The following is a 12,810-nucleotide window of genomic DNA, read 5'->3' as shown; positions in this document are numbered from 1 at the left end:
AGTGCATGGAAGGTCCTTGTGGTATGCAATAATCACAAATCGATCACTGACATCAAATTCTGTTAAAATTTTTAACAGATTCCGTCAAATACCACGCCAGCGCCACGTGTCGCCAATAAGGGCCAAATTCTGATGAAAGGCCTAATGGCCTTTCAATAATAAAAAAATAAATAAATAAAGGAAGGGCCGAGTGGCCCTTCACTAAAACAAGGCGTTGTGCGCATTGTTGTGGAAAAGAAAAAAATAGGCCAATGGCCTTTTCTTTCTTTTTCTCCTGAATTCTATTTTTTTTCTCTCTTAAGGTTTCTCCTGATGTCGTTGTCGAAGTCGGACCAGAGGCCATTCTAATACCTGAATGAAGAAAGAAGTTACTGGAAAAGAAAGAAGCCACCAGAAAAGAGGAACGCCAGAAGTTTGTTGAAGTTTGAGAGAGTTTGAGAGAGATGAAATGAAATGAAAGGAATATGAGGGTTTATGTAGAGCCTTCCCAGAAAAACCAAAAGCCGGAGCTTTAAATGAATGGTGTGTATCGAGTCTCGGGTTTTGAAGCAACACACGGAAGCCATGCGGCAACCGGGAATCGAACTGTCATACTGAGATGACAGCTCGCACAGGGTAGCCACTCGAAATTCAAAAATTAAGTTGTTTGACCACACACAATCCGAGGCAACTGATGAATTGACTAGTCGATTGATTGACAGGCCTGAGCACAAAGCCCGAAACAACTGACAATTCGACTAATTGATTAGCAGGTCCACTCACGAAGACCGAGGTATACGACAGGTAGGTTGATTGATTGATAAAGCTTGGAGAAAATATGTTTTTATGATATTAAATTTCCTTAACTGAAGACCATCTCGGATAAGAGGAATTGGGGGGTAATTGTTGAAAAATATTCCCACTAACCAGTGAATTGTCTCGAAAGCCCAACTTGGCCCACCATTAACCAGGCCAAGTTAACCAAGCCATTGGCTCGGGCCCATCGACCGAGCCCCCCACCCGAACCCATTGGTCGGGTTATATGATCCATTGCTTGATCCAACCAAGCCCAGTCAAAAACAACCCTTGGAAAGCCATGAGAAGACTGAAATGCCAAGATATCCGAAGCGTGTCTCAAACACATCCCAACCCACGTCCTGGCCAATCATGCCCCAGAATGTGGACGCACACGATTTGGATACAAGAAGACACGCCAACCCGACACGTGGAAAACCAACTCTCCCCTTCACTATAAATACGGACTTACCATCAAGTATTCCTCTAGCTGAAATTATTGTTAATCAAGCATTTATAAATATTATTCAAAGAACTGACTTAAGCATCGGAGTGGGACCAGCTGACACTCCCAGCAAGCATCCTTATCGAGCATACTATTTTGTAGGGAAAGGACAAAATCAATTATCCTGAAGCTTGTGTAACCAGATTGGAAACTGTCTTAACACAATAAATGGCGTTCAATTCTCTCAAGAAGTTAAAGATCAAAGAGCTAGCACTCTACTTTGAGTACATTTGAAAGCGTCTACACAAAATGATGTGACAGCTAGCAAGCTCTGTGAATGAACTGAAATAAAAGGAGGTGTAAGAGCAATTTAAATTGTAAAAAAAAGAAATTTCCAAAACTACAATCATTAAGTAGATCTTGTTGATTAGCCTCTTTCCTTTTCAACCAAGAATAGAAGGCGTGAAATGGAGGTCTCAAGTTGGCTCCGTTGAACTGTTTCTTGAAAACTCAAAAACTTTGAAGCAAATACCTCAACTTGATAACATTAGTAAATGTCCAATTCTTTCAACAACGGCCATTCTGAAGTGTGAACTCTCAGAGAAAACCCTCGAGTTATAGTTCCTCTGAAATAATTTCCGCGACGCTATGCCCGTCAAACTGAACATCCTTCATTGCAGGAAAGTCATAATGTACTTCAATTGGATTTTGGAAGTTGGAAATTTGTTGGGGGTCCTTATTCCATATATGCTTCAGTTTTGGCAGATAAAGAAGATGCAATTCTTTTAATTGAGTGGCTGGAAAAACACATGTTTCTTGAACAACAAGATTTTCACAGAACTCAAATTTCAATATTGTGTGAGGGTTGCAATAGGAATTTGCAGTGAAATGTTTGTTATGCCATATAATCTTCAAGTCCGTCATGCAGGAGATTCTCAATTTTTCCAAAAGAGGGAATGGGACCTACAGCATTCATCCGGTATGTATTAATGATATATATATATATCCAACCATCATATTGAAGATAAGATACCAAGTAAAGATGACAAAGATTTGTAAGTTTGTAATCTAAACAAGCACAAAGCAGGCTGTCAAGGGAATGAGTACAATTAAGGGAAAAAAAAAATAAAAAATACACAAATTAGATAAAAGAAGAGATTGAGTTATTAGATCAAAATGGTACATCCAGGGATCAGTTTTTTATAGAATTCGGTACACGTAGGCCTTTAAACTACACTACAAGCATGCAAATAGCAATTATTCGGTACAAGTTTGTCTTTAATTAGAGAGCAGAAATTAATAAAAGCCAAAAAAAAAAAAAAAAAAACTTCTTTGAGACTCTAATAAGAGGCGCATCTCCAGCAGTAATAGCTATTTTAGTTATTTAAAATACATATTTTTCTATTTTAGCTATTAACTTTTCAATATAAACTCTAACAGATTCTCTACTCCATTCTCTACTTTCTTTAAATATTATTTTTCAATGTTTAAAAAATAAAGATAAAAGTAAAGATATAAAGAGCACACAACCCAAGAGTTCTTTCTTCAACGAGAGAAACACATATTTTTTTGTTATAGTGTGCTACAGTGAATAGCAATATATAGCTATTCACTTAGCAAAAAATGTGTAATTTGTCTTTAATTCACCTTTAGATCATGATCAATATTAATTTTTTTTTTAAAAAAATCAATGATGAATTGACAATGCCACAGGTACCATTGAATAAGTTCCACATCATTAGAGATGATCAATAATAAATACCAAAATGATATGAAGTTTATTCATTGGAAATGATCAAAACAATTAACAAAAAGAAATGCTACGAATACCATTAAATAAGCTCTACATCATTTTGGCACCCATCTTTTGGTAAAAGATTTAGTACTCTTAGTATTTCTCTTAAAAATAACGATATTAAAGCATGCAATTTGAAAACGTAATTTTTAAAATGCAGTTAAGCATTTGATAAAATCATAGTTTTGTCTTTAAAATCATGCATTTTTAAAAAAACACCTCTTTACCCGCGTTTGAAAATCTAGATTTTTCTGCATTTTTAAATCGTAATTTTTAAAAGATGCACTCTCAAACGATACATTTTCTGCGACTTGATTTAAAATCACACCTTTTTTTTTTTTTTTTGAGATATTTCAATACCATTTTAAAATTGAAGGCCTTTGCTCCTGGAAATTAGCATCATAATAAGACAAGAGAAAGAGAGTGAGAAATCATACCACATTTATCGGAGAGTAATAAGTTTCTTTTTCCTTTGTCGTTGTTATTATTATTATTAGTAGTAGTAGTAGCAGCAGTAGTAGTAGTAGTAGCAGCATTATTCGGTCTTTCCTCTTAGAGAAAATAGAAAATTTAAATTTAGGCTCCGTTTGTTCCAATATAAAATATTTATGGTCGAAAATGTTTTTAGAAAAAAAAAAATTCAGAATTTGTTTTTTCCATTTTTCAGGGTTTGGCACGTACGAAAAATTAAAAATATTTTTTATATTTTCATTCAATTATATTAACATTTAAAAATCAATTTTTATTCACAATATAAAACAATTAACCTAAAAAATTTGAGTTCTGGCAATTTTAGAATGAGAAACTCAAATTTCAGAATGAGAAACTCAAACTCAAAAAATGGTTTACAAAATTTTAAAACGAAAACCGTTTTTCGAAACTAAAGAAGTTTTTTTGGTTAGACTGAAAATGTTTTCAGTTTTACTATTATTTTCGGTCCCACCAAACTCAAAAAACATATGAAAAATATTTTTCACAAAATATTTTATACCAAAACAAACAGAGCCTTAACTGGACACTCCTCTTTCAAAATTTTCACTCTCCCTCCGTTCACCCATTCAGTCGTTGTTCCCAAAACCCATATCCCGTTCGGCCATTCCTCTTACAGCAAATAGAATATTCATATAAATCATAAGCAAAATATAAAATTCTAGATTTATGGCTAAGAAGATTAAGTAGTTCGATTGTTCCATTTATAAACAATACCAGTTCTATCACTTGTACCTAAATGTGGACGTTTAATTAATGAGATTAGTTAAGGCTTTTACGTACGTACCTTATCATCAACCAAGAAAAGGGGTTGTTTAACGGAGATCCCAACTTGCCTCTCTCCAACTATATCTTGAAAGCTTAAAAGTTCAGAAGCGAGTATCTCAATCTTTGGACACCAACCCACCAACATAACTTTCAGCTTTGGCCATTCTGAAGTATGAACTCCTCGGTAAAACCACTTGAGTCTTGGTAGATTTAAAAGATGCAGGACTCTTACTTCAGGGAAGAAGAACTTAGCTATTGGTTGTGCCACTTTTTCCCCTGCAATAATTTCCTCCAGTTCGTAACAAAAATCTATCATAAGTTGCTCCAATTGTGTGAGACATGTAGCCACGGAGGCTGGAAATAAACCTTTCAAACTCGTACATCCCAAAACACGTACTATTTTTAGATTTTGAAAGCTGAAAATTGGTTTGGGGTCTTCACTCCATACATGCTTCATATTGGGTAGACAAAACAAACCCAAAATTTTCAACTGAATGGTGGTTACAGCTTGCATTTTTGTAACATTTAGCCCTTGCAGTTCAAATACTTCTTGCAGTGAGCCACAATCTCTTACGAGAAGTTCTTCTAGACTTTGAAATCTTGTCAGTGTATCAGATTGAAAGACGTTCACAAGATTTTCACAAAGTCTAACATGTATGCGCTGGAGCTTGTAAAAGGAATCCACGGCCAATTGAGTGTGCCATAAGATTTTCAAGTCATCCATGTGGGAAATTGACAAATATTCCAAACTAGGGAAGGCAACCTGTAGGGTTTATCACATGCGCTATTTACACACTTATCCGTAAGAATTTTTTTTTTCAAAAAAAAAATTATAACCAAAAAAAAAAAGAGAGGCTAAAACAGGGAGAACAAGCAAAAAAGATTTACCTTTTCATCGAAGAGAGGTTGCACAAGAGTATGAGGGCTCTCATCTGCATTCATTTCCTCGGGTTCTTTATTGATCGTCATGCCCAAACTAACAGGTTTTGATATGAATGTCTTCAATTTAGGGCAATTGTCTATCACTAAATGCTTCAAGGATGAAAATTTGATATTAATTCCTTTGCAAAATCTTTTTAGGATTGGAAGTTCTTTTAGGATTAGGAATTTCAGCTGAGGGAATAACACCTTAAGAATTGTTTCTTCTGCTGCGCCTAATTCTTCTGTGACAAGTATCTCTTCCATGATGCTACATTCTCTTATCTCCAATTGTTCCAGTTGAGAAAGGCCCCTTGCTATGGATGATGAGAAGACAAATTTTAATTTATCACAACGTTCAACTTTTGCAATTCTCAAGTTACCAAAGGATCTCAAGCTAGGAAGTTGGCCATGACATATTTCTTCCAAGCCTGTCATATTTTCCAGAAGAATTGTCTCCAAAGCAAGAAAGGTAATATCCATTAACATGCTCGAGTTAATAATATACTTAATCTCAGAATTATTTTGAATATGGAGATGCTTCAGTTGTTGAAAACCTTCTCTATCGAATTCGTTTAGAACACTCGTAACACCCTTTAACTCATCTAAGTAAAGATTTTCCGTTCTCTTGATCAATAGCATTAATTTAATCCCAACCGCGGATTGGAAGTTTGTATTCAGCTTGAGTTTTAATATTCTTGAGGCTTCTCCTTGATTATCAGGCCAGTCCCATACGTCTCCTACCAATATTACATATCTTTCTAACTTCTCAAACAACAGATCTTTTGGAAGATTGCTCTCATCTGGAATATGTATCTCTAAAGTGATCAAATGTGACAAATTCTTTAGCTCAGCAAGGCTAGCATTGTTGAGTCCTTCAGCCTCCCATTGAACAAAACTGTTTCCCATATACAACTCTTCTAATGCGACCAAGCTTGATAGGACATTAGGTGGAATCACTTCAAGTTTGGAACAATGGCTCAAATCCAACAATCGTAAACGAGTCAACAATCCTATTTCCCTTGGCAATTGCCAAATGTGGGATTTAAGAAGGCTAAGAATTTCTAAATTTTTGAGCTCTCCAATTACAGCTATGTCTCCTAATACACAACCATCCAGACACAAAGTTCGCAGGTTTCTAAGGAGAGGAAGTGATGAAGGAAGTGGTGAAAGTTGCATTTGTGTCAAATCCAAAACTTTGAGCCTTCCCATCCCTTGAAAGAAAGTGTATGGGATTGGCAAAGAATGACCTCCCCCATTCATACAAAGGAATCTTAATTCTGGGCATTCCATTTCATCAGGAAGTCTATGGAAATCTCCACCATGCATTGAGAATTCCTTGCATCTTTTGAGTGCATCCACATCTAGCCTTTCTTTTAGCCCATCATCATCTCTCACGATAATAATATCGTGATCCTTTGATGCAATTAATGTAGCAACGTCACGAACAACGTCATGCATATGCATATGAAACTCTTTAGAACTATGAGGACAATCTAGCAACAAACAAGAGTCTTTCAGATTACGAACTAGTCTATTTAATCTGTTTCTCGCATCTTCCAATGTATTGATGCCATGAAATGAACCCAAACCATAACAGTATTTCAATAAGTCCTTATAGTGGATGAAGAAACCCATTTGAGCACAACGCAAAAAGAAATATTTAACCTCTTCACTTTCAAGATGACTATAACTCAGCTCTATAGAAGAATATATAGTTTTCTGCATTCTTGTGAGGTGTCCAGGAGCGGGACTTCTTAGTAGCTTCAAGGCATCCTTCCATTCAGATAAAGTCTTATTTTTTAATGCCTTAGAAACTGTTACAATTGCAAGAGGTAGACCTTCACACTCTTTAGCTACCTCCGTTGCCACGCATCGAAAATTAGGGTCTTTAACATAATCACCTGCCATGTTCTCAAGTAAATTCCATGCTTCTTCTTCAGGTAAAATTTCAAGTCGAAAATCCTTTTGGGTGCCCATTTCACAAAATACATCTCGATTTCTGGATATCAGTAATACCTTGCATCCCTCAGAAGGAATTCCTATCTTCTCAAAATCAAGTTTCACCCATATATCATCTAAGATTACAAGTATCTTCCTGTGTTGTGATAATCTCTCACGTAGACGAATTGCTCTTCCGAGTACAGTCTCCTTATCAAACTTTAGATCTAGCATGTCCGCAATTTCTCCTTGAATTTTTCTAAGGTCTGGGCTCTGCGTCACATCGGCCATGGCCACCTCATCAAATAACTTTTCTTCCTTGGCTTGATTGGCAACTACTCTCGCTAGTGTAGTCTTTCCAACACCAGGCATCCCCCACATACCAATCACATTGATGTTAGCATCTCCCAGTGCCTCCATAAGTCCCTTCACAGTTGACATTCTTGACTCAAAGTCCATGTAATTTACATATCTCGTAGTCACTATCCCCTGTGGAGCAGGCCGGTACGAAACTCTGTCAAAACTCCCATTTTTCAGAACTTCCCCAATATCTTTCACTATCTTTGCTGCTTTATGGCTTAACTGATGCCGCACCTTCAAGTTCAAGCATGCCCCATTAGAACACTTCATCTTTGCTTCTTCTTCACCTTCAAGAACTTTCCTGGCCAATTCTGTAATCTCATCCACCTCTTTCAACCACTTGTTAACTTCACCTTCAATTTCTTCACCGTTTCTTATCGCCACATCAATGGAATGTTGCATGCTATCTCTAGCAAGCCGCAACTTCTCTACCTGATACTTCACACTCCCAATGTTGTTGCTGTAGCGAAATGAGTAACATAGCCATTGTCCAACTGGTGCAACCGTATACTCAACAATTTTGGCAGCAATCGCAATAACAATCTCCATTCTTATCAAGAAACAACTAGAAACTGCAATGAGAATATATCATAATTAATTTCTTCATCAGAGCACCAATCGTGAGTCATTCTAAATATTCGAAGTGTGTAAATCAGAAATGGGAGGTGGTAAGATATTTTATTATTTTTTTCTATGGAAAACACAACTCAAACTCATACAATATCAAGCTTATTAGTTTGGAATCTGACAATGATCCTGGTAAAGGCTAATAAAAACGAGATTTTGCAAGTGTTTTTATTTATTTATTTATTTTTGGATGAATGAGTAATTCTTTCAAATATCAACAGTTAGGTACAATGCACTCTAGCTGTTTTTTTGTAGCCAAACACTCCAGGAAACAAAACATGCCTCCTGAACACAAAACTATACAGTAAGGTGCTTTTTATTTTCGTGGCAGGTGTTACTTTTATCACTGTATTAGTCCTGTTAATTTTTGAGATATCGGCCATTAAAAGCAATATCAAGTTTATTATATTTTAGTTTGTTTCTCGTTTATTTTATTTTACATATATATGAACATTCTAAAAGAAAAGATAATAAAAAGAAAATTAAAACGGAATAATAAAATAGAGACAAGAGATTTTACATGGTTCAGTCTATGACTTACGTTCATAAGATAAAGCTCAAAAAACTATATTATGCTCTTATTTCAAAAAAGATGAGCCAACTATGGGTCAAAATAAAAGCTAATAATGGGCTGAAATGGAAGCCAACTATAGGCTAAAATAGGCCTGGGTTTTAAACAATAGCACAAAGGCTAAGCCTAAGTCTTTAAATAATACCATAAATGCCTAAAGATAGGTTTCGGTCAACAATTAAACCAACAAGAACCAAAAAACTAGGCCAACAAAGGGCCTAAAAGTGGGCAGCTTGACCTCTTTTGATATATATATATATATATATATATATATATATAAAAGTGGTGAATGTTGCACATTCAAACCCCTTAACTTGCATATGTTAATTCTTTAGCATTATTATTTGTTTGATTTTGTGTTTTTTTATTGTTTTCAAGTTTTAAATAAAAATGTAATTATTCTATTGATTTTGGGCTTAAAACACATTTTGAGAAAACCTAAAAGATATGGTTAAGCTTAGCCAATCATAATAGAAGACCTATATGATGTGTTTAAGTTTAATCAAATCAAGGAAATGATTAAATCAGAATTTCTCCAATAAGAGTCAAAATCGGATTAAATTCAAATTTGGATTCTACATATGTCTCAGTATTTTGATCATAACTTTCTACTCAAGTTTTGGATTGCAATGAAATTAGTGTCGTTGGAAAGAAAATAAAAAAATACAACAAATATGCCTGAAATAGCGTTTTCCTAATTCGGATGTTTACTATGTCAAAATCGCCCCGAAATAAAAAATCACAAATCTGGACGAATTTGGAATCATTTTCCTACTTGGATTGAATTTTCAATCTCCTACTATACTAAGTTTCAATTTTTCTTGAATTCCTAGGGCGTTTAGGTCTTTTTTAGTCTCTATAAATAGACCCCTAAGCTTCAAGAGAAGATGTACTCAGCTTTAGACAGAAAATTTTTCTTGGAAGCTTGACAAGTTCAAGAGGAGAAGAATATGGAAGGAGGTCATCACAGCACCACGATGAACAGTTAAATTCGTAATCAAGTGTCGATGTAGCTATTTTCAAGTAATAATGATTTAATTGTATTTTAATTTAAACAGTATAGCAGAGATGGCAAAATGACTGGACACCGATCGAACATCGAATCATGGCAGAATAAATAAGCACAAACACCCGGTTTGAAAAGCAAAGACGGACAGTAGAAGCGCGTACCTCTGTTTTAGGCCTCTGATCGAGTCGTGTGCAGAGCAGCAAAGATGGTGAGTTGAATGAAGATGAAAAGCAAGATCAGAGTGTAGAGGAGATGGCAAAATGACTAGCTAGACTGCTAGGGAGTCTGAACAAAGCACAACCAGTCAAAGAAGTCACGGAGGAAAAAACAACAAACAGCAGGTCAAGATATTATACGTAGTTGATTGTATGTATATATATATATACATACAATCAAGTTGATACCTGCTGCAAGTAACATAAGTAACATATTTCTAAAATTAATTCAAGTTGATACCGGCTGTAAAGTAATATTAAAATTAAGTCAAGTTGATTCGAGCTGTAAGCCCCGTAAGAGACGTCTCTTTTTTCTTTTTGGACAGAAATTTTTTATTAATCGGTTTGTAGAAAATTTCATACAACTTACATATAAGATTGATATGTGTTCATTGTCATATGAGAATCACTTGTTGTTTTAATAATATGTGTTTCTCACATACTTTTTATAATAGCATTAATAAAAAAATATGTACTTTTTACATGCATATTTAAAAAATACATATTACAAATTATTTTGTAAGAAATTTCTGTTCAGTCTTCTTTACTTAATATAATTATTCAGCCTAACAAAGTTTAAAGCATTTGCAAACCAACCAATAAAATAATAATGTGTAGCATGGTAGTTGGACTCCGATGTGGGGTCTCCACCTTTACTACCACGTAAGCCAACCAATAAAATCACGTAAATTTGTTAAAAAATAAAAAATAGAGAAAAAGTATAATGTGTGGCAGGACCGAATTGATCTCAACACCGCTCATTTATTTCTTTTAAGGCTAATCTCTTAAATTATTTCGAATTTTAGAGAATTTCAACAAGTGTTTATGAGAGGTTATTTATATGACTTATTTGATTAAATAAGTAATTTGATAGTTTAATTTTTATTTGGTTAAGTAAATTTTTACAATTATTTATTTAAATTTTCTTAAATTTAAACAAATAATTTAAAAATATCACGATCCGTCAGTTTTTGATTGGCCCACTTTAATTAGTTTTCAAAGCGTATTAACTACTAATCATAAAATGACAGTTGACTAGAGTCCAGAAACGTGTAATTAATGAGGTTACTACCCCAACGAAGTTTCGTACTCATCTCATCTTAAAAGATATTCATTATTATTTTTTTTTTTGTATGAGGACTTCTAAAATACTATTTAATTTAGTATTTGATTGTAGTAAAAAAAATTAAGTAAAATAAAAAATTAATAACTGGTCAGTTATAAACATTTAGAAATTGCAACCAAGGAAAACAAGAATCTAGCTAGATCATTATCTAGATTTTAAACACTTTAAAAATCACTCCCTCCATTATAATTTCTATATAAAGGAACTTAAGCTCAGCTCAAGTGAGTGAAAGGGATGAAAAGGGAAAGAAAATTAAAACATCTGTGTGGGGTCGTTTCTGGTACAATTTGCCTTCTTTCAAATAACTCTAATCCAATAGATTTTTATAACATTGTCAACACTAACAAGTTTATTACTTAAAAAAAAATTATTACATGCTCCAACTAGAAGTGTATAAGTGGGACGATTATTAACCGCTAATTTAGATAATTGGTTGTCTAGCTCTGATGTTGTCAAAGCTAGAGCTAAGATAAGCTAGAATTGATTATGTGTTCCAAAGAGAGAAGGGGAGTTTGGGGATTAAGAGGTTAGAGGATTGGAATAAGGCCTCTATATGTAATTATTGTAGTCATGGACTCATTCAACTATAAATAGATCATTTTATTGTACAGTTTCTATCAAGAGAAATAAGGATATAATGTAGCCCTTTGAGTTTTATCTTGTGGACGTAGGTCACAAACTGAATCACGTAAAATCTTTTATCTACATTTTATTATTCCGCTTTATATTATTTTTTCATTCACTGACATGGCAGTTACAAACAATTCTTAGATTTTTTTTTTTTAACAAGAATTGATCAAAAAGTACATTAGAATTGACACGTCAATATTATGAGATAGTTATAAGATAAAAATGTGATTTATAACATTTCTCAAAAATAAAACATTAGTTACATTCATCCCTAATGATATGTTAATTGGTCCTCACACAAATTGGATAAGCCAAAAGAAATAAGGGAATTGACTTGACATAAGTCGCTCAAAATCGTGTTGTCCTATGAGCAGTAAAAATGAGAATATGATAAATGTTTTGAAGATGATTAAAAGTATTTCATTACTTACAGTATTTGAAAGAGCTCTCCTTAATTACTCTTGTCTTCACTCTTCACCAGATGGAAGAACAACCGAACAAGGGTGTCAGAACCACGAAACTTCTCTTATATTTCCTTCTTCCTTTTTCTAGAGCTCTTTTTTTTTTTTGGATGAATTATTTGGAAGAGCTCTCCTTACTCTTTTCTTCCTTTTTCTTGAGCTTAACCCAGATTACCAAGGCAAAAGACAATAAATACAGAGAATATAAAGGGAAAATAAAGGGAAGCCATTATGCTTGATTCTCGCAGCAAGAATCAATTTTTCTTCGAGGAGTTGTTTGCTTGCGTCAGATACCAATGAATTCTTTTTATCTTCTCTGCTTTCACTTTTGCCTCGTCAAGCTATCATGATTCTCTCTATGCAAAACACGAGTAATGCTAAAGATTTATTTTGTATCTTTTTTTGTTTTTCTAATAATGATGTGATTTTTAAAATTACTATTAGACTTGTGATTAATCACTCGCAAAACACATGTGGGTCAAATAGTACATGAACATGGGTAAGCCAACCATCGCCCACCCAGTGTCCCAACCAATGACATGGATCCAATTGCATAGTTCAACGGAATAAGTTGGAATTTTTAAATCTTACATTTTAAAATCGCTATTTTTAAATCACAAACCCCAACGGATTCTTAATCAATAGTCATACAAAATAAGTGTTGCTGAGATGAATTATGTG

At 34.2% G+C, this 12,810-nt stretch overlaps 1 protein-coding gene across 1 annotated transcript; it reads right to left on the bottom strand.

The window, feature by feature from the left end:
• Positions 1-1,290: 1,290 nt before the first annotated feature.
• LOC133852039 (probable disease resistance protein At4g27220) lies at positions 1,291-10,020 on the bottom strand. The gene is made up of 4 exons (XM_062288707.1): positions 9,859-10,020; positions 5,160-8,062; positions 4,291-5,034; positions 1,291-2,182 (listed from the first exon to the last, which is right to left on the bottom strand). Exons 2-4 carry the CDS (start codon positions 8,037-8,039, stop codon positions 1,835-1,837), a joined length of 3,972 nt encoding a protein of 1,323 aa, XP_062144691.1. The 5' UTR covers positions 8,040-8,062; positions 9,859-10,020; the 3' UTR covers positions 1,291-1,834.
• Between the last annotated feature and the right edge of the window lie 2,790 nt (positions 10,021-12,810).

The sequence above is a fragment of the Alnus glutinosa genome, chromosome 12, assembly GCF_958979055.1.
Source record: "Alnus glutinosa chromosome 12, dhAlnGlut1.1, whole genome shotgun sequence".
In the NCBI taxonomy this organism is placed as follows: Eukaryota; Viridiplantae; Streptophyta; class Magnoliopsida; order Fagales; family Betulaceae; genus Alnus; species Alnus glutinosa.
This window is presented reverse-complemented; position numbering and strand designations above follow the sequence as displayed.